Source organism: Nerophis lumbriciformis, linkage group LG19 (assembly GCF_033978685.3).
Source record: "Nerophis lumbriciformis linkage group LG19, RoL_Nlum_v2.1, whole genome shotgun sequence".
Lineage (NCBI taxonomy): Eukaryota > Metazoa > Chordata > Actinopteri > Syngnathiformes > Syngnathidae > Nerophis > Nerophis lumbriciformis.
Genome location: NC_084566.2, coordinates 37,785,739 through 37,809,644, shown reverse-complemented (window position 1 = coordinate 37,809,644; position 23,906 = coordinate 37,785,739). Strand labels below are relative to the sequence as shown.

Genomic DNA, 23,906 nt, shown 5'->3' with positions numbered 1-23,906 from the left:
TTTCTTACACTTTCGAGACGCTTGCAGAAGGCCTCAAACTTCCTCAATACGTGCATCTCAGAAAAGACAAAGGGCCTCTGACGGCTCCGTTTGGCTTTTTCTTTAATTTTTGCCAAACAAGACTTATACTCCCGGTACAAACAAAGGGATTCCTGTCCAGAACAAACAGTTAGGCGGTGATATCTTACTATCTGCTATCAATAAAAGGGGATTGGTTACTTTACCTGTATTTTCATCACAACATTTTTACCATCCTGCTCCCATATTGCTGAGCCATCGTTGGAAATGTGGCGTCTGCAGGCTGTAATCATCTGATTGGTTACCTAATCAGTTGAGGAATATCAAACGTGTTTAAAGCAAATTCTGTCATCCCCAGAATACAGCTCGTGTTGTGTGAGAATTGATATACTTTAATGAAGATGGCTGATATCTTTTCGCTGGTATGGTAGTACCGTGACACCGTGTGGATCATCTGAACAGCGTTGATGATGTTCTGCACGCTTTTCACAATGGTGGCCTGAAATCACACACACAGGAACAGCATTGTCATTCATCGAATTGCCTCCATTGTTTAAAAGCTTAGTACTGTACACACGGGGTCGCTGGTGTAAAGTGCCTGACATGCTTTTTCCAGTGTGTCCAGGAACTTTAGATTGTCCTTTGCCTCGTTGAAGAGATCTGTCACTCGAGCCTCTAGTGTGGGCCATTTCTAAAAAAAAAAAAAAAAAATGCAACAGTTTTTTGAAAAAAAAAAAAGCCATAGGGTGGGAAAACACACACACACACACACACACGTATGGTATCATATGCCTACCTCTTCAGGACCACCCTTTCTAGATATATAAAGAATGTTGGCAGTTTTATAATAAAAGTTGTAACTTTACTCAACGCAAGTCACAATTTTACGAGAAAAACTGAACATTTGTGCAATAATATGATAAAAGTTGGAATTTTACTCAATGACAGTCGTAATTTTACAAGAAAACCTTAAACTTTGGGCAATTGTATGAAAAGAGTCGTAATTTTACTCGACAATAGTCACAAAAAACTTTCAAATTTTGGCAATATTACAATAACGATCGGAATTTTACTTGGCAAAATGATGACAAAGGTCATCATTTTACTCAAATAATGTCACTATTCTCCAAGAAAAACAAAAAAAATTGGCAATGTTGTGATAAAAGTCAAAGTTTTATATGCCAAATGTCACCATTTTGCATTAAAAAGTAATAAATTACATTAAAAAAGTAGTAATTTTACGAGAAAACATTGCAATATTATAGAAACAGAAAGAATATGAGAAATTGTTCCGAATTTTATAAGAAAAAAGTCGACACATTGTGAGAAAAAGATTGCTTTTAGTTAATTTATTTTTTTGTTTATTTTTTTGGTTTGTAATTGTTTTTTAATATTCATTATTTACTTCAAGTTACTACAGTATGTCTCTATACACATATTTATTTTATTTGTTTAATTGATTTTGGCCAAAGGGGGCGCATTTCAATTTCTTACACACACTTGTTATTACATATGTTGGCCAGGGGGGGAGCACTTCTTGTTTTATCATATATATTGCTGCCTTGGCACCTGTCAATGTTTACTTTTGTATGCACATTAAATTAACAAAAAAATCCTGACTTTGGAGCAATGTTCACGGACTCTAGTATTTGGCTTTCTATTACATGCAATGGTTTTCCGTATTGGGACCATGATTTATGTCCTAACTTGTTCACCGGTCCTCATATGGAAGGTACTTTTCCTTGTTGATGTCTCAAGAAGGGCAGAAATACAAGAACACACACACACACACACACACACACACACACACACACACACACACACACACACACACACACACTTGTATGTGTGTGTGGCCCACCCTTTCTAGATATATAAAGATTTGTATTTACAACATTAATAATATATACATACATAAAAAAGCTTGTTGTGAAAAATGAGTTGGAATTTCACAAGAAAAGGGTCACAATTTCACAAGAAAAACTTTGATTTTTGGCAGTATTATAATAAAAGTCGTCATTTTACTCAACGCAAGTCAAAATTTTACGAGAAAAACTGAACATTGCAATATTATGAATTTTACTCAATAACAGTCGCAATTTTACAAGAAAACCTTAACATTTTGACAATTGTATGAAAAGAGTCGTAATTTTACTCGACAATAGTCACAATTTTATGAGAAAACTTTAAAAAATTGGCAATATTATCCATCCATCCATCCATTTTCTACCGCTTATTCCCGTCGGGGTCGCGGGGGGGCGCTGGAGCCTATCTCAGCTATAATAATAATCCGAATTTTACTTGGCAAAATTATGGCAAAGGTCATAATTTTACTCAAAAAAATGTCACTATTCTCCAAGAACAACAACAAAATTGGCAATATTGTGATAAAAGTCAGAATTTTAAATGACAAATGTTACCATTTTGCATTAAAAAGTAATAATTTTACATAAAAAAGTCACACTTTTACGAGAAAATATTGCAAAATTACAGAAACAGAAAGAATATGATAAATTGTTCCTAATTTTATAAGCAAAAAGTCGACACAAACAAATTAACTAAAAGACTGCTTTTAGTTTATTTATTTTTGGGGAATTTTTTGTTACTAATTGTTTTTTAATCTTCATTATTACTTCAAGTTATTACAGTATGTCTCTATACACAAGCACGTCTTGTTTTATCATATACATTGCTGCCTTTGCACCTGTCAATGTTTACTTTTGTATGCACATTAAATCAACAAAAAAATCATGACTTTGGAGCAATGTTCACGGACTCTAGTATTTGGCTCTCTATTAGATGCAATGGTTTTCCGTATTGGGACCATGATTTCGGTCCTAACTTGTTCACCGGTCCTCATATGGAAGGTACTTTTCCTTGTTGATGTCTCAAGAAGGGCAGAAATACAAGAACACACACGAACACACACACACACACACACTTGTATGTGTGTGTGGCCCACCCTTTCTAGATATATAAAGATTTGTATTTACAACAATAATAATATATACATCCATCCATCCATTTTCTACCGCTTATTCCCTTTTGGGGTCGCGGGGGGCACTGGAGCCTATCTCAGCTACAATTGGGCGGAAGGCGGGGTACACCCTGGACAAGTCGCCACCTCATCGCAGATAATATATACATACTATGCAAATATAAAAAAGCTTGTTGTGAAAAATGAGTTGGAATTTCACAAGAAAAGGGTCACAATTTCACAAGAAAAACTTTGATTTTTGGCAGTATTATAATAAAAGTCGTCATTTTACTCAACGCAAGTCAAAATTTTATGAGAAAAACTGAATATTGTAATATTATGATATTATGAATTTTACTCAATAACAGTCGCAATTTTACAAGAAAACCTTAACATTTTGACAATTGTATGAAAAGAGTCGTAATTTTACTCGACAATAGTCACAATTTTATGAGAAAACTTTAAAAAAATTGGCAATATTATCCATTCATCCATCCATTTTCTACCGCTTATTCCCGTTGGGGTCGCGGGGGTCGCTGGAGCCTATCTCAGCCATAATAATAATCCGAATTTTACTTGGCAAAATTATGGCAACGGTCATAATTTTACTCAAAAAAATGTCACTATTCTCCAAGAACAACAACAAAATTGGCTATATTGTGATAAAAGTCAGAATTTTAAATGACAAATGTTACCATTTTGCATTAAAAAGTGATAATTTTACATAAAAAAGTAATAATTTTACATAAAAAAGTAATAATTTTACAAGAAAATATTGCAAAATTACAGAAACAGAAAGAATATGAGAAATTGTTCCTAATTTTATAAGCAAAAAATCGACACAAACAAATTAACTAAAAGACTGCTTTTAGTTTATTTATTTTTGGGGAATTTTTTGTTACTAATTGTTTTTTAATCTTCATTATTACTTCAAGTTATTACAGTATGTCTCTATACAAATATTTATTTTATTTGTTAAATTAATTTTGGCCAAAGGGGGCGCATTTCAATTTCTTACACACACTTGTTATTACATATGTTGGCCAGGGGGGGAGCACTTCTTGTTTTATCATATATATTGCTGCCTTGGCACCTGTCAATGTTTACTTTTGTATGCACATTAAATCAACAAAAAAATCATGACTTTGGAGCAATGTTCACGGACTCTAGTATTTGGCTTTCTATTACATGCAATGGTTTTCCGTATTGGGACCATGATTTATGTCCTAACTTGTTCACCGGTCCTCATATGGAAGACACTTTTCCTTGTTGATGTCTCAAGAAGGGCAGAAATACAAGAACACACACACACACACACACACACACACACACACACTTGTATGTGTGTGTGGCCCACCCTTTCTAGATATATAAAGATTTGTATTTACAACATTAATAATATATACATACTATGCAAATATAAAAAAGCTTGTTGTGAAAAATTAGTTGGAATTTCACAAGAAAAGGGTCACAATTTCACAAGAAAAACTTTGATTTTTGGCAGTATTATAATAAAAGTCGTCATTTTACTCAATGCAAGTCAAAATTTTACGAGAAAAACTGAATATTGTAATATTATGATATTATGAATTTTACTCAATAACAGTCGCAATTTTACAAGAAAACCTTAACATTTTGACAATTGTATGAAAAGAGTCGTAATTTTACTCGACAATAGTCACAATTTTATGAGAAAACTTCAAAAAAATTGGCAATATTATCCATTCATCCATCCATTTTCTACCGCTTATTCCCGTCGGGGTCGCGGGGGTCGCTGGAGCCTATCTCAGCTATAATAATAATCCGAATTTTACTTGGCAATATTATGGCAAAGGTCATAATTTTACTCAAAAAAATGTCACTATTCTCCAAGAACAACAACAAAATTGGCAATATTGTGATAAAAGTCAGACTTTTAAATGACAAATGTTACCATTTTGCATTAAAAAGTAATAATTTTACATAAAAAAGTAATAATTTTACATAAAAAATTAATAATTTTACGAGAAAATATTGCAAAATTACAGAAACAGAAAGAATATGAGAAATTGTTCCTAATTTTATAAGCAAAAAGTCGACACAAACAAATTAACTAAAAGACTGCTTTTAGTTTATTTATTTTTGGGGAATTTTTTGTTACTATTTGTTTTTTAATCTTCATTATTACTTCAAGTTATTACAGTATGTCTCTATACACAAGCACGTCTTGTTTTATCATATACATTGCTGCCTTTGCACCTGTCAATGTTTACTCTTGTATGCACATTAAATCAACAAAAAAATCCTGACTTTGGAGCAATGTTCACGGACTCTAGTATTTGGCTTTCTATTACATGCAATGGTTTTCCGTATTGGGACCATGATTTCGGTCCTAACTTGTTCACCAATCCTCATATGGAAGGTACTTTTCCTTGTTGATGTCTCAAGAAGGGCAGAAATACAAGAACACACACGAACACACACACACACACACACACACACACACACACACACACACACACACACACTCACACACACACACACACACACACACACACACTTGTATGTGTGTGTGGCCCACCCTTTCTAGATATATAAAGATTTGTATTTACAACATTAATAATATATACATACTATGCAAATATAAAAAAGCTTGTTGTGAAAAAATGAGTTGGAATTTCACAATAAAAGGGTCACAATTTCACAAGAAAAACTTTGATTTTTGGCAGTATTATAATAAAAGTCGTCATTTTACTCAACGCAAGTCAAAATTTTACGAGAAAAACTGAACATTGCAATATTATGAATTTTACTCAATAACAGTCGCAATTTTACAAGAATACCTTAACATTTTGACAATTGTATGAAAAGAGTCGTAATTTTACTCGACAATAGTCACAATTTTATGAGAAAACTTTAAAAAATTGGCAATATTATCCATCCATCCATCCATCCATTTCCTACCGCTTATTCCCGTCGGGGTCGCGGGGAGCGCTGGAGCCTATCTCAGCTATAATAATAATAATCCGAATTTTACTTGGCAAAATTATGGCAAAGGTCATAATTTTACTCAAAAAAATGTCACTATTCTCCAAGAACAACAACAAAATTGTCAATATTGTGATAAAAGTCAGAATTTTAAATGACAAATGTTACCATTTTGCATTAAAAAGTAATAATTTTACATAAAAAAGTAATAATTTTACGAGAAAATATTGCAAAATTACAGAAACAGAAAGAATATGAGAAATTGTTCCTAATTTTATAAGCAAAAAGTCGACACAAACAAATTAACTAAAAGACTGCTTTTAGTTTATTTATTTTTGGGGAATCTTTTGTTACTAATTGTTTTTTAATCTTCATTATTACTTCAAGTTATTACAGTATGTCTCTATACACATATTTATTTTATTTGTTAAATTAATTTTGGCCAAAGGGGGCGCATTTCAATTTCTTACACACACTTGTTATTACATATGTTGGCCAGGGGGGGAGCACTTCTTGTTTTATCATATATATTGCTGCCTTGGCACCTGTCAATGTTTACTTTTGTATGCACATTAAATTAACAAAAAAATCCTGACTTTGGAGCAATGTTCACGGACTCTAGTATTTGGCTTTCTATTACATGCAATGGTTTTCCGTATTGGGACCATGATTTATGTCCTAACTTGTTCACCGGTCCTCATATGGAAGGTACTTTTCCTTGTTGATGTCTCAAGAAGGGCAGAAATACAAGAACACACACACACACACACACACACACACACTTGTATGTGTGTGTGGCCCACCCTTTCTAGATATATAAAGATTTGTATTTACAAAATTAATAATATATACATACTATGCAAATATAAAAAAGCTTGTTGTGAAAAATGTGTTGGAATTTCACAAGAAAAGGGTCACAATTTCACAAGAAAAACTTTGATTTTTGGCAGTATTATAATAAAAGTCGTCATTTTACTCAACGCAAGTCAAAATTTTATGAGAAAAACTGAATATTGTAATATTATGATATTATGAATTTTACTCAATAACAGTCGCAATTTTACAAGAAAACCTTAACATTTTAACAATTGTATGAAAAGAGTCGTAATTTTACTCGACAATAGTCACAATTTTATGAGAAAACTTTAAAGAAATTGGCAATATTATCCATCCATCCATCCATTTTCTACCGCTTATTCCCGTCGGGGTCGCGGGGGGGCGCTGGAGCCTATCTCAGCTATAATAATAATCAGAATTTTACTTGGCAAAATTATGGCAAAGGTCATAATTTTACTCAAAAAAATGTCACTATCCTCCAGGAACAACAACAAAATTGGCAATATTGTGATAAAAGTCAGAATTTTAAATGACAAATGCCACCATTTTGCATTAAAAAGTAATAATTTTACATAAAAAAGTCACACTTTTACGAGAAAATATTGCAAAATTACAGAAACAGAAAGAATATGAGAAATTGTTCCTAATTTTATAAGCAAAAAGTCGACACAAACAAATTAACTAAAAGACTGCTTTTAGTTTATTTATTTTTGGGGAATTTTTTGTTACTAATTGTTTTTTAATCTTCATTATTACTTCAAGTTATTACAGTATGTCTCTATACACAAGCACGTCTTGTTTTATCATATACATTGCTGCCTTTGCACCTGTCAATGTTTACTTTTGTATGCACATTAAATCAACAAAAAAATCATGACTTTGGAGCAATGTTCACGGACTCTAGTATTTGGCTCTCTATTAGATGCAATGGTTTTCCGTATTGGGACCATGATTTCGGTCCTAACTTGTTCACCGGTCCTCATATGGAAGGTGTTTTTCCTTGTTGATGTCTCAAGAAGGGCAGAAATACAAGAACACACACACACACACACACACACACACACACACACACACTTGTATGTGTGTGTGGCCCACCCTTTCTAGATGTATAAAGATTTGTATTTACAACATTAATAATATATACATACTATGCAAATATAAAAAAGCTTGTTGTGAAAAATGAGTTGGAATTTCACAAGAAAAGGGTCACAATTTCACAAGAAAAACTTTGATTTTTGGCAGTATTATAATAAAAGTCGTCATTTTACTCAACGCAAGTCAAAATTTTACGAGAAAAACTGAACATTGCAATATTATGAATTTTACTCAATAACAGTCGCAATTTTACAAGAAAACCTTAACATTTTGACAATTGTATGAAAAGAGTCGTAATTTTACTCGACAATAGTCACAATTTTATGAGAAAACTTTTAAAAAATTGGCAATATTATCCATTCATCCATCCATTTTCTACCGCTTATTCCCGTCAGGGTCGCGGGGGGGCGCTGGAGCCTATCTCAGCTATAATAATAATCCGAATTTTACTTGGCAAAATTATGGCAAAGGTCATAATTTTACTCAAAAAAATGGCACTATTCTCCAAGAACAACAACAAAATTGGCAATATTGTGATAAAAGTCAGAATTTTAAATGACAAATGTTACCATTTTGCATTAAAAAGTGATAATTTTACATAAAAAAGTAATAATTTTACATAAAAAAGTAATAATTTTACGAGAAAATATTGCAAAATTACAGAAACAGAAAGAATATGAGAACTTGTTCCTAATTTTATAAGCAAAAAGTCGACACAAACAAATTAACTAAAAGACTGCTTTTAGTTTATTTATTTTGGGGGAATTTTTTGTTACTAATTGTTTTTTAATCTTCATTATTACTTCAAGTTATTACAGTATGTCTCTATACACAAGCACGTCTTGTTTTATCATATACATTGCTGCCTTTGCACCTGTCAATGTTTACTTTTGTATGCACATTAAATCAACCAAAAAATCCTGACTTTGGAGCAATGTTCACGGACTCTAGTATTTGGCTCTCTATTAGATGCAATGGTTTTCCGTATTGGGACCATGATTTCGGTCCTAACTTGTTCACCGGTCCTCATATGGATGGTACTTTTCCTTGTTGATGTCTCAAGAAGGGCAGAAAAACAAGAACACCCACACACACACACACACACACACAGGTATCAAAACGTAAAAATAAGGTACTGTTGTCGAAAATGTAATTATTGTTCCTTATCTCATTTCTGACATTTCCTGAAAGTTTAATCAAACTCAGCCCATAACATTTTGAGTTATGTTAACCTGCACTAACTGAAAGACAAACAAACCCTGGCAGAGGTAATAAAATGTTCACAGAATAATATACAATAATAATTCACCCACCACCCTTATTTTTAGGTAAACAAAGACGTAAAGCGAGCGTGTTTACCTGCAGTGCTTTGGAGCGACAGATTTGCAGCACGGATATGACTTCTCGGCATTTTGAGCTACTGATGTGAGTGAGGATGAATTTGAAGTTCAGAAAAGTCTGCTTCCAGTACTCAAGCTCGCTCAGTGGCCCATCCGTCACCAGCCCGTGCTTCAGCGCCAAAGTCTCCAGCAGTACCTGATCAGCACAGACAAAGGACAGTCTTCAAGTCTCGCTGTTGTTCTCTTGACTAATATTTCTTCGGCCCACCTGGTCAATCTCCTTATACCACTGCAACAAGAGCTTCTCCAGGTCTTTAACCATGTCAATGTTGGCTGCTGCTGATTTCATATCCTGAATGGCCGCCATTTTCTTGACGTCAACATTCTTCGCTTCAGTCAGTTTAATACTTTTAGAGCTCATCTGGATCCCTGGGGGTGCAAGAGACAAAATCATTGAAATAAATACAGCCGCAATGGCATCCAAGGTAATCAAAAAGGTCAACCAACGAACGAGATTTCTCTACAGAATCTCCTCTCTGGTCAACAAAAGCACCATGAAGATTCTAGCCGGAACTCTCGTTCAACCCTTTTTCGATTACGCTTGCACCTCCTGGTACCCTAGCACCTCCAAAACCCTCAAATCTAGATTTCAAACATCCCAGAACAAGCTAGTCAGGTTACTTCTAGACCTCCACCCCAGATCACACCTCACTCCTACCCACTTTTCCAAAGTGGGCTGGCTCAGGGTGGAGGACAGAGTAAAACAACTTGCACTGAGCCTAGTCTATAAAATCCGCTACACCTCCCTGATACCGAAGTACAGGGGTGTCACTAGCTTTTAAGGACAGGGGGGCTTAGCCCCCAGGAGATGCACAGGATGTGAGCGAACGTTACGCACAAGCACAAAATTTCACAAACGGCTAACAAAGACTTAGAAATTATTCATTGTTATTATTATTATTTTTTTTAAATGCACGGGACGGAATGAAATGCTCCACGGGACGATGGCTTTTAACCATTTGTTTTCTTTTTCTGTATTTACCGTATTTTCCGCACCATAAGCCGCCCTGGGTTATAAGCCGCGCCTTCAATGAACGGCATATTTCAAAACTTTGTCCACCTATAAGCCGCCCCGTGTTATAAGCCGCATCTAACTGCGCTAAAGGAATGTCAAAAAAACAGTCAGATAGGTCAGTCAAACTTTAATAATATATTAAAAACCAGCGTGATGTGAGCGCGCATGGAGTCGTATATCAACATGGACGGAGCTGCGTGAAAAAGCCACCCGGCCTCTTCGCGTAAACTTCCCTTAACCACTCGCTCATCTTTTCTTCATCCATCCATCCCTTCGAGTTAGCTTTTATGATGACGCCGGCTGGAAAGGTCTCTTTTGGCAAGGTCTTCCTTTTGAATATCACCATGGGTGGAAGTTTCTGGCCATTAGCATGGCAAGCTAGAACCACAGTGAAGGATGACTTCTCATTCCCTGTGGTGCGAATATTCACCGTACGTGCTCCCGTTGTATCCACAATGCGGTTCACAGGAATATCAAAAGTCAGTGGAACCTCGTCCATGTTGATAATGTTCTCTGGCCGGATCTTTTTTTCAGCTATCTTGTTTTTACAATATGCACGGAAAGTAGCCAGCTTTTCTTGAAAGTCTTTAGGCAGTTGCTGTGAAATAGTAGTCCGTGTGCGGATGGAGAGATTGCGTCTTTTCATGAACCGGAAACCTGTCGCTTAGTAGGAGCCATTTTGTGGTCTTTACAGATGTAAACACACAAAGGAAATGAAACGTAATATCCGCGCTCTTTTTCTTCTTCTATGGGGGCGGGTGGTTGCTTACAGTAGAAGAAGCGCTTCCTCTTGTATGGGGGCGGGTGCTTACCTTGGCGGTTGCTTGCGTAGAAGAAGAAGTACTTCCTCTTCTACGGGGAAAAAAGATGGCGGCTGTTTACCGTAGTTGCGAGACCGAAACTTTATGAAAATGAATCTTAATATTAATCCATATATAAAGCGCACCGGGTTATAAGCCGCACTGTCAGCTTTTGAGTAAATTTGTGGTTTTTAGGTGCGGCTAATAGTGCGGAAAATACGGTATTCATTTTACATTTTATATTAAATGTCTTGGTTTTTCCTCCCTCTGAAAATCCCATGAAATGTTTAACAAGCCATCCTATAATAATACAACAGCTATTAATGTAACAATACAATAAAACAAATATATTTCATTATGTTTTTTTCATTATTTTAACAATAGGCTAATGTACATTACTTTACATAGATTCTACAAGAAACACAAAACTTAAAAACTAAATTATTTACAATTGCACACACAAGGTTTCGTGCAGCTTCACTCATTGTAAAGGAAGATAATGTGCTTCGTACACCTGCAGGACCGCAAGCAAGGTCGCAGAGAAAATGCGGACTGGAATTTGAGTGATGTTGGCATTTTCTATATGAACAAGTGGAATGGATTGGATACCGACGCACTAAAGGGGCTCTCTACCTTAGGCTACGAAGTGAGGGGAAACTGAGTGAATAATAACAGGTTATATGATTATTTATTTAAACTCATATTCGGGCCACTTTATAATGAATATGTATTTGTAAAAAAAAATATATATATATATATATATATATATATATATATATATATATATATATATATATATATATATATATTATATATCTATATCACACAAAATTATTTAGCCCCCCTAAAATAGGCCTAACAACGCCAATGCCGAAGTACATGTCAAACTACTTCCATAACGTAAATGACCGCCATAACCACAACACCAGGGGGAGCTCCACTAACCACGTTAAACCCAGATTCCGATCTAACAAAGGTCTTAACTCATTCTCCTTCTATGCCACATCAATATGGAATGCACTCCCAACAGGTGTAAAAGAAAGTGCATCTCTATCCTCCTTCAAAACCGCACTAAAAGAACACCTCCAGGCAACTACAACCCTTGACTAACACCCTCCCCCCACCACATCCCACCTCCCCGGATTGTAAATAATCAAATGTATATACTTGTTCTTATGCTATCTGAACTCCCTATGTTCACTGCTCGCTATGTACATATCCTACCAAGTCAGACCTACGCTGTTACAATGTCCATTTCTCAGATGATATAATTGTTGATGACTGAAGTATGCTGATATCAACCTAACCTAACCCCACCGCCCCAACCCCCTCCACATTCCACCCCCCCGGGATTGTAAATAATGTAAATAATTCAATGTACAAACCCCATTTCCATATGAGTTGGGAAATTGTGTTAGATGTAAATATAAACGGAATACAATGATTTGCGAATCATTTTCAACCCATATTCAGTTGAATATGCTACAAAGACAACATATTTGATGTTCAAACTGATAAACATTTTTTTGTTGTTGCAAATAATCATTAACTTTAGAATTTGATGCCAGCAACATGTGACAAAGAAGTTGGGAAAGGTGGCAATAAATACTGATAAAGTTGAGGAATAATCATCAAACACTTATTTGGAACATCCCACAGGTGAACAGGCTAATTGGGAACAGGTGGGTGCCATGATTGGGTATAAAAAACCGCTTTCCAAAAAATGCTCAGTCTTTCACAAGAAAGGATGGGGCGAGGTAAACCCCTTTGTCCACAACTGCGTGAGCAAATAGTCAAACAGTTTAAGAACAACGTTTCTCAAAGTGCAATTGCAAGAAATGTAGGGATTTCAACATCTACGGTCCATAATATCATCAAAAGGTTCAGAGAATCTGGAGAAATCACTCCACGTAAGCGGCATGGCCGGAAACCAACATTGAATGACCGTGACCTTCGATCCCTCAGACGGCACTGTATCAAAAACCGACATCAATCTCTAAAGGATATCACCACATGGGCTCAGGAACACTTCAGGAAACCACTGTCACTAAATACAGTTGGTCGCTACATCTGTAAGTGCAAGTTAAAGCTCTACTATGTAAAGCGAAAGCCATTTATCAACAACATCCAGAAACGCCGCCGGCTTCTCTGGGCCCGAGATCATCTAAGATGGACTCATGCAAAGTGGAAAAGTGTTCTGTGGTCTGACGAGTCCACATTTCAAATTGTTTTTGGAAATATTCAACATCGAAAGGGGAAGCGAACGATCCAGACCGTTATCGACGCAAATTTGAAAAGCCAGCATCTGTGATGGTATGGGGGTGCATTAGTGCCCAAGGCATGGGTAACTTACACATCTGTGAAGGCACCATTAATGCTGAAAGGTACATACAGGTTTTGGAACAACATATGCTGCCATCTATGCGCCGTCTTTTTCATGGACGCCCCTGCTTATTTCAGCAAGACAATGCCAAGCCACATTCAGCACGTGTTACAACAGCGTGGCTTCGTAAAAAAAAAAAAAAAGAGTGCGGGTACTTCCCTGGCCCGCCTGCAGTCCAGACCTGGCTCCCATCGAAAATGTGTGGTGCATTATGAAGCGTAAAATACGACAGCGGAGACCCCCGGACTGTTGAACGACTGAAGCTCTACATAAAACAAGAATGGGAAAGAATTCCACTTTCAAAGCTTCAACAATTAGTTTCTGTCATGACTTGGTCCTGGGTGTGTGCTTTTCCGGGATGCAACGGAAAGTTGGCACGGGCGAGACGGGAATGAAGGTACATGATTTATTTAAAGACTATAAATACAAAAAAAAGGATCAAACAAAAAGCGCGCACAGTGGCGGAGAATAAACTATGAAACCAAAAGACTATAGCAAAAAAGTACAAATGAAAAGCACGCACAGTGGCGGAGAACAAACTATGAAACACAAAAAGACTATAAACATGGAACAAAAACTTACTTGGCTTGGACAAAAATAGTTGCATGAAGAATGGGCATGGAAAGAATGGACAGAGCATACGTGTGGTGACGTCGTCAGAAAGACAAACTGAAAAACACAACTTAAATACTACGGACATGATTGACGAAAACAGGTGCGTGACTCAAGACGTGAAACAGGTGCGTGACGTGACAGGTGAAAACTAATGGTTGCTATGGTGACAAACAAGAGTGCACAATGAGTCCAAACGTGGAACAGGTGAAACTAATGGGTAATCATGCAAACAAGACAAGGGAGTGAAAAGCCAGAAACTAAACAAAACATGACTTAAAACAAAACATGATTACACAGACATGACAGTTTCCTCAGTTCCCAATCGTTTACTGAGTGTTGTTAAAAGAAAAGGTGATGTAACACAGTGGTGAACATGCCCTTTCCCAACTACTTTGGCACGTGTTGCAGCCATGAAATTCTAAGTTAATTATTATTTGCAAAAGGTTTATGAGTTTGAACATCAAATATGTTGTCTTTGTAGTGCATTCAATTGAATATGGGTTGAAAAGGATTTGCAAATCTTCGTATTCCGTTTATATTTACATCTAACACAATTTCCCAACTCATATGGAAACGGGGTTTGTATATACTCTGATGATTAACTTGTGTGATGACTGTATTATGCTGATAGTATATATTTGTACCATGAATTGATTAACGTGGACCCCGACTTAAACAAGTTGAAAAACTTATTGGGGTGTTACCATTTAGTGGTCAATTGTACGGAATATGTACTGTACTGTGCAATCTACTAATAAAAGTTTCAATCAATCAAACTCATGCGACTGATGACAAGAACTCACCCTCTAAACTGCTGACGGCGTGCTTAAGGATGTGCTGGAAGCTGGCTTTGATGTTGAACCCCCGTTTGGACCTGTCGAGGGCGGCGTAGTTCTGAAAGGCTTGGAAGCTGGGCAGCAGATTGTTGAAGCTGTTCTTGATTGCTTTTGAGCAGCCATCCCGGGCGTCAAAGGTGGAAAAAAAGATCTCCTAGGAAACCATTCAGATCAATCATATAAATAATGGGCAGCATGTTGTATCCCCACACATACTGTCTACGTCAGGGGTCGGCAACCCAAAATGTTGAAAGAGCCATATTGGACCAAAAATACAAAAACAAATCTGTCTGGAGCCGCAAAAAAATGAAAAGCCATATTACATACAGATAGTGTGTCATGAGATATAAATGGAATTAAGAGGACTTAAAGGAAACTAAATGAGTTCAAATATAGCTACAAATGAGGCATAATGATGCAATATGTACATATAGCTAGCCTAAATAGCATGTTAGCATCGATTAGCTCGCAGTCATGCAGTGACCAAATATGTCTGATTAGCACTCCACACAAGTCAATAACATCAACAAAACTCACCTTTGTGGGTTCATGTGCAACGTTAAGTTTGGTAGACAAAATGAGACAGAAAAAGAAGTGGCATAAAACACGTCCTAGAAAGTCGCAGAAAGATATACATGTAAACAAACTAAAGTGAGTTCAAGGACTGCCAAAATTAGTAGGACAAAACAGCGCTCGCCAAATACTCGAATCAGTGAAGCATGTTTAATATAAACAGTGTGCTTTATAACAATTAGGGAGGTTTGTGTCATGTTTGTCCTCCTACAGAAACCATATTAAAACAAAAAACAAAAATTTCCCCTCAACTTTTTCCATTTTTCATACATTTTTGAAAAAGCTCCAGAGAGCGACTAGGGCGGCGCTAAAGAGCCGCATGCGGCTCTAGAGCCGCGGGTTGCCGACCCCTGCCTTAGAAGATGTCTATATATATATATATATATATATATATATATATATATATATATATATATATATATATATATATATATATATATATATACATATACATATATATATATATATATATATATATATATATATATATATATATATATATATATATATATATATATAGACATAATAGTGCAGGTGCCATGTCATCTGCTGGTGTCGGTCCACTCTGTTTCCTGAGATCCAGGGTCAACGCAGCCGTCTACCAGCAAGTTTTAGAGCACTTCATGCTTCCTGCTGCTGACCTGCTCTATGGAGATGGAGATTTCAAGTTCCAACAGGACTTGGCGCCTGCACACAGCGCAAAATCTACCCGTGCCTGGTTTACGGACCATGGTATTTCTGTTCTAAATTGGCCCGCCAACTCCCCTGACCTTAGCCCCATAGAAAATCTGTGGGGTATTGTGAAAAGGAAGATGCAGAATGCCAGACCCAAAAACGCAGAAGAGTTGAAGGCCACTATCAGAGCAACCTGGGCTCTCATAACACCTGAGCAGTGCCAGAAACTCATCGACTCCATGCCACGCCGCATTAACGCAGTAATTGAGGCAAAAGGAGCTCCAACCAAGTATTGAGTATTGTACATGCTCATATTTTTCATTTTCATACTTTTCAGTTGGCCAACATTTCTAAAAATCCCTTTTTTGTATTAGCCTTAAGTAATATTCTAATTTTGTGACACACGGAATTTTGGATTTTCATTTGTTGCCACTTCAAATCATCAAAATTAAATGAAATAAACATTTGAATGCATCAGTCTGTGTGCAATGAATAAATATAATGTACAAGTTACACCTTTTGAATGCAATTACTGAAATAAATCAAGTTTTTCAAAATATTCTAATTTACTGGCTTTTACCTGTATATATATATACTCCTAGCGCACTAATTGACTGAAAGAGCATGCACTTGGCGCAATGATGTCATGTTGTCGATAGAAAAGTGCATTTTTAGACCATATGTCTTGCCTGAGCGGCGAGGAGACCCCGAGAGTAACAAGCAGTTGCCTTGTTGCCTTTCCATTAAGAACAATAAATTCGTTTTTAGTATAAGTTTGCTGGTTTCAAGAAATGTAATGCCGAGCGCATATCATTATGTCAAGATAATGGCACTAGCATTTACTTCATTTAAGAATATTTTTCAACATATTGAGCAAAAATGTCTCTTTTTTTTCTACCAAGAAAAGTGCACTTGTTATTAGTGAGAATATACTTATTTTAAGGTATTTTTGGGTCCATTGAGGTTAGCTCATTTTACTTGTTTTGGAAAGTCTTGACAAGCCAAATTTTCTTGTTCTATTGGCAGATAATTTTGCTTAGTTCAAGTAAAATACCCCCCAATTTTTTTATTTTTTTTTATTGCTTTTGAACACTGACTTTTTGCAGTGTGTTGATGTTCCTCACACTTTTCTGCAAATTGTTTTGCTACAAATACTAATGTTTGTGATGCACATGCACATTTACTGACACGACTTTCTTGTGCGCTGCCACAAAATAAATCAATGTACGTGGACACACTGGAATGTTGTACCTGATGTACGTTGTCTGAGGTCACATCAACGCTCACTCGAATTCGAGTGAAAGAGCAATAAATGCCTGTGAGGCACATCTCTGCTAAATCGGCGTAGGAGAGCCGTAACGCTTTCCCCGCCTTAGGAAATGAGCGTCCACACTCTGAAACAGAATTCCGGTTAATGAGCGCATGATTCTGTCTTGTGAATTAAGTAAATGCGAGTAAATGATGGATTGTTTTGGCTACCTTTTCCTGGATGTTTTGCCTCTTGATACACAAAAGAAAGAGACGCACTTCCTCCTTTGGCGAAGAAATCATCAAACGGAGCCAGCTGTACAGAAAAAGACAGGGAATACACGTAAACTCATTGATACACACAACAACAAAATAATATACGGCTGGGGTGTCGAATGTACGGCCCGAGGGCCGGATCAGGCCCGCGAACAGGTTTTATCCGGCCCGCGGGATGAGTTCGCTAAGTATAAAAATTAACCTGAATTTTTTGAATGAAAGAAATTGCTGTTCTAAATGTGTCCACTGGATGTCGCAATAGCAATTCTTTGTATCTTTGTAGTATGTATGTACAAAATAAACCACATGATGTTAGCACATCAGTCGAGGAAAATGATCAAACTACATAAATAACATACTGTAATTTCATTTTGATATAATTTTTTTATATTGATAGATTGAAAATGAACACCAATGAGTCGACTGATGAACATTATCACATAATTTATTCAGAAAATATAAATAACAACAAATAAAGTATATACTGTATACTATTAACCGCAACAGGTAATTGTAAAAAAAAAACCAACAACTATATGATTTGTACAATTTCAGAATGTGCTTGTTTTATTTTTAAACAAAGAAAACAATCTGAAGTCGTCTTTATTTTGAAGTTATCGTGCCGTGATTTTACCAGTCCGGCCCACTTGGGAGTAGATTTTTCTCCATGTGACCCCCCCATCTAAAATGAGTTTGACACCCCTGATATACGGCTTATAAATCCAGGCTGGGGGATTATCCCAACAAACGCTGGACTAGTTTTTCAAGTCAACGTCAACCACAGACCGACAACCTCAGCATTAGCTATGTGAACCACTGCATTTAAAAAAAAAGTGTGAGAGCACACCAATGGGCGAGGGCGGACCTACGTCACTTCCGCCCTCCAATCCCCTAGCAACGCGGTCGCCATATTGAATTCGTTGAAAACAAACCAGCTCACAGCGAACACAGCATTGACAGAAAAGGCATTTAACGAGGTTTCACGGCATTTTAAACTGTTCTAAATGGCGTATGATTATGTAAATAGTATTTCCAGTGAGGCTAGGTTAAGATACGAGTTAAAATGTTCTGTAGTTGGATTAAACGACTGCCCTTATCGCCTTCCAGCAGATGCGTGGACTGATAATCCTACACAATCCGGACATGGAATTTGGAAATCTTTATGTCTACCTCACAAGCGCACCAGGTCGGTTGTTAGCTTCGGTTGTTATATAACGAATAAATCACATAAAAATGGTTAAATCACCCAAGGTATGTTGATAAATGATAATAAGGATGAGACGGTGGCTACCAGTATCTGTATATTTATTATATCTGTAGAGAGCTCATTCAAATTCAGTTCAGTATTATGATTTATTATTTGCTGAATTACTGGGAATAGCCTTTATACCGTATGTTATTGTTGTGCAACAACAACAACTTCAGCTGTCGAACGTTATTCAGTAAAAATTCAACGGGTTCAACATTAGCATGGACGGTATAGCCAAGTTGTGGTTAAAAAGGTGGATTTACCAGAAACGAAGTGATCCGAACACACGACCCGGGATTTTGGGGGACTCCAGTGAGAACCGTCCTCGTTTTCCCGGTGTAAAGCTGCGAGCCATTTGTCTCATCTCTGTGGGCTTTTAGCACGCTTTGGCAGAACAAAATACGACCTTTGTTTTCCCTGTTTCCAGTTGTGGTTTGCACAACCAAAAACAACACAGTTTTTTGGCATTTTGGAGGCAGAATGACGGGTTTAATCAGCGCAGGTCGACAGGTTAAAGAGTAATGGCGACGGTTTGTTTTCAACGCCAGTCAGGTTGCTATGGCTCGAAGAACCCGTATGTAGCTCAGTTGCCCGGATGTCGGCCCTGCCCCATGCTTTACAGAATCTACATTGGCTACATTGTGGTCATCTACGACCATGCATTTATAGTGGTATTGCTAGGTTCTCTTCCACTCTCTACACACATCCATCTATTGCAGACCTGGGGAAACTATTATGTTAAATCCACTATGAACTGGGCTCTCACACTATTATGTTAAATCCACTATGAACTGGGCTCTCACACTATTATGTTAGATCCACGAAGGACTGGACTCTCACAATATTATGTTAGATCCACTATGGACTGGACTCTCACACTATTATGTTAGATCCACGAAGGACTGGACTCTCACTATTATGTTAGATCCACTATGGACTGGACTCTCATACTATTATGCTAGATCCACTATGGACTGGACTCTCACTATTATGTTAGATCCACTATGGACTGGACTCTCACTATTATGTTAAATCCACTATGAACTGGGCTCTCACACTATTATGTTAAATCCACTATGAACTGGGCTCTCACACTATTATGTTAGATCCACTATGGACTGGACTCTCACAATATTATGTTAGATCCACTATGGACTGGACTCTCACACAATTATGTTAGATCCACGAAGGACTGGACTCTCACTATTATGTTAGATCCACTATGGACTGGACTCTCACACTATTATGCTAGATCCACTATGGACTGGACTCTCACTATTATGTTAGATCCACTATGGACTGGACTCTCACAATATTATGTTAGATCCACTATGAACTGGGCTTTCACAAGATTAACTAGATCCACTATGGACTGGACTCCCACTCTATTATGTTAGATCCACTATGGACTGGACTTTCACTATTATGTTAGGTCCACTATGGACTGGACTCTCACAATATTATGCTAGATCCACTATAGACTGGACTCTCACACTATTATGTTAGATCCACTATGGACTGGACTCTCACTCTATTATGTTAGATCCACTATGGACTGGACTCCCACTCTATTATGTTAGATCCACTATGGATTGGACTCTCACAATTATGTTAGATCCACTATGGACTGGACTCTCACTATTATGTTAGATCCACTGTGGACTGGACTCTCACTATTATGTTAGATCCACTATGGATTGGACTCTCACTATTATGTTAGATCCACTATGGACTGGACTCTCACTATTATGTTAGATCCACTATGGACTGGACTCTCACACTATTATGCTAGATCCACTATGAACTGGACTCTCACACTATTATGCTAGATCCACTATGGACTGGACTCTCACACTATTATTCTAGATCCACTATGGACTGGACTCTCACACTATTATGCTAGATCCACTATGGATTGGACTCTCACTATTATGTTAGATCCACTATGGACTGGACTCTCACTATTATGTTAGATCCACTATGGACTGGACTCTCACACTATTATGCTAGATCCACTATGAACTGGACTCTCACACTATTATGCTAGATCCACTATGGACTGGACTCTCACACTATTATGCTAGATCCACTATGGACTGGACTCTCACACTATTATGTAAGATCCACTATGGACTGGACTCCCAATATTATGTAAGATCCACTATGGACTGGACTCCCAATATTATGTTAGATCCACTATGGACTGGACTCTCACACTATTACGTTAAAACATTTTTGGCCGGGGGCCTGGCTGTATTTATGCGCACTAATTGACTGAAAGAGCACGCACTTGGTGCGATGATGTCATGTTATCCATGGAAAAATGCATTTTTAGACAATATGATTTGCCTGAGCGGCTAGGAGACCCCGAGAGTAACAAGCGCTTGCCTTGTTGCCTTTCCATTAAGAACAATAAATTAGTTTTTAGTATAAGTTTGCTGGTTTCAAGAAATGTAATGCCGAGCGCATATCATTATGTCAAGATAATGGCACTAGCATTTACTTCATTTAAGAATATTTTTCAACATTTTGAGCAAAAAGGTCTCTTTTTTTTCTACCAAGAAAAGTGCACTTGTTATTAGTGAGAATATACTTATTCTAAGGTATTTTTGGGTTCATTGAGGTTAGCTAATTTTACTTGTTTTCTTGTTCTATTGGCAGATAATTTTGCTTAGTTAAAATAAAATACCCCTCATTTTTGTAGTTTTTTTTCTTGTTTTTGAACACTATGACTTTTTGCAGTGTAAATCCCTTTTTTTTTTTTTTCATGTACATTCTGGGTGTCTCATTCAGTCAAAAAAATGTTAAAATGGCATTCCGTTTTTTAAGGTGTCATAACGTTTATAGCATTCAGACATTATTGTGAGGTTTTGTATTAGTGTTCCTAAAAATCAGATGTACCGGCCCCCAGACACGTTTTTTCCTCTAAATTTGGCCCCCCCGAGTCAAAATAATTGCCCAGGCCTGATCTATTGTGTATTTTTAGTGCCCTATGTGAGTACATGTGCTTTGCCAAGATGATCTCACTGAAATGAAGTCCAAAATGAACTCTTCGACCACGGCCGGCTCCAAGTCCAACCTGATGGCCAGCATATTGACCACATAGTGGTGTGCAGGGGTGAGCTGCGCCTTTCGCTCCGCCCTCGCCTGCATGTAGTTGTCCTGGATGAGAAGGAGGATGGAGGGTGTTTATAGTAATACAAACCCCGTTTCCATATGAGTTGGGAAATTGTGTTAGATGTAAATATAAACGGAATACAATGATTTGCAAATCCTTTTCAACCCATATTCAGTTGAATATGCTACAAAGACAACATATTTGATGTTCAAACTGATAAACATTTTTTTTTTTTGCAAATAATCATTAACTTTAGAATTTGATGCCAGCAACACGTGACAAAGAAGTTGGGAAAGGTGGCAATAAATACTGATAAAGTTGAGGAATGCTCATCAAACACTTATTTGGAACATCCCACAGGTGTGCAGGCTAATTGTTTGTGCCATGATTGGGTATAAAAGTAGATTCCATGAAATGCTCAGTCATTCACAAACAAGGATGGGGTGAGGGTCACCACTTTGTCAACAAATGCGTGGGCAAATTGTTGAACAGTTTAAGAAAAGCCTTTCTCAACCAGCTATTGCAAGGAATTTAGGGATTTCACCATCTACGCTCCGTAATATCATCAAAGGGTTCAGAGAATCTGGAGAAATCACTGCACGTAAGCAGCTTAAGCCCGTGACCTTCGATCCCTCAGGCTGTACTGCATCAACAAGCGACATCAGTGTGTAAAGGATATCACCACATGGGCTCAGGAACACTTCAGAAACCCACTGTCAGTAACTACAGTTGGTCGCTACATCTGTAAGTGCAAGTTAAAACTCTCCTATGCAAGGCGAAAACCGTTTGTCAACAACACCCAGAAACGCCGTCGGCTTCGCTGGGCCTGAGCTCATCTAAGATGGACTGATACAAAGTGGAAAAGTGTTCTGTGGTCTGACGAGTCCACATTTCAAATTGTTTTTGGAAACTGTGGGACGTCGTGTCCTCCGGACCAAAGAGGAAAAGAACCATCCGGATTGTTATAGGCGCAAAGTTGAAAAGCCAGCATCTGTGATGGTATGGGGGTGTATTAGTGCCCAAGACATGGGTAACTTACACATCTGTGAAGGCACCATTAATACATACAGGTTTTGGAGCAACATATGTTGCCATCCAAGCGACGTTACCATGGACGCCCCTGCTTATTTCAGCAAGACAATGCCAAGCCATGTGTTACATCAACGTGGCTTCATAGTTAATTATTATTTGCAAAAAAAAAATAAAGTTTATGAGTTTGAACATCAAATATCTTGTCTTTGTAGTGCATTCAATTGAATATGGGTTGAAAATGATTTGCAAATCATTGTATTCCGTTTATATTTACATCTAACACAATTTCCCAACTCATATGGAAACGGGGTTTGTATTTGAGGAATACTTCCTGTTTATATACCAGGATTACTCACGTCGGCCGACTCCATCACTTTAGAGGTGAGTTGCCACTTTGCAGGTGAGATGTTCTCAAGGTTATGCGTGCATCACAACATGAATTAGGACTAGTTCAATTGCCTAAATGTGCTGATAAAACTTGAAGCTAATTAAGTGAAGCATTATAAAGTGTACATTAATTTCCTTCAGTGACTCCGCCCCTTTTTGTGCCTTTGAGCGCCTGTCTTGTACTTCATTATGACGTCAGGCTTCTTTTTACCGTTTAAAGACGAGTTTACGTTACAAGTGCGAGTACTTTGTAATCGTTTTTTGTTTTTTTTGCAAACGTCACACAACTTTGGTCGTCGTGATTATAAAAAAACATCAAAACAATTGCACAGTTTTATAATTGTGACGACAACAAAACACGCATGCGCAGACTCTTCCAGATTACGGTATGTGGAAAACCCTCGG

At 37.2% G+C, this 23,906-nt stretch overlaps 1 protein-coding gene across 2 annotated transcripts in view; it reads right to left on the bottom strand.

The window, feature by feature from the left end:
* Positions 1–23,621, bottom strand: part of LOC133618461 (dynein axonemal heavy chain 8-like) — a 245,622-nt gene extending 222,001 nt beyond the window's left edge. The window contains exons 1-11 of one of the 2 annotated variants that reach the window (XM_061978829.2): positions 23,471–23,621; positions 21,992–22,126; positions 17,671–17,755; positions 17,443–17,585; positions 14,911–15,097; positions 9,503–9,663; positions 9,254–9,430; positions 596–709; positions 410–517; positions 225–323; positions 9–152 (exon numbers count right to left, since the gene is read on the bottom strand). In XM_061978829.2, the coding sequence (XP_061834813.1) occupies positions 9–152; positions 225–323; positions 410–517; positions 596–709; positions 9,254–9,430; positions 9,503–9,663; positions 14,911–15,097; positions 17,443–17,585; positions 17,671–17,755; positions 21,992–22,126; positions 23,471–23,485 (1,368 nt within the window). In that variant the 5' untranslated portion in view covers positions 23,486–23,621. Of the gene's footprint in view, positions 1–8; positions 153–224; positions 324–409; positions 518–595; positions 710–9,253; positions 9,431–9,502; positions 9,664–14,910; positions 15,098–17,442; positions 17,586–17,670; positions 17,756–21,991; positions 22,127–23,470 lie in introns of those variants that run through there. The other variant, XM_061978830.2, reaches the window with a different exon arrangement.
* Positions 23,622–23,906: the final 285 nt, after the last annotated feature.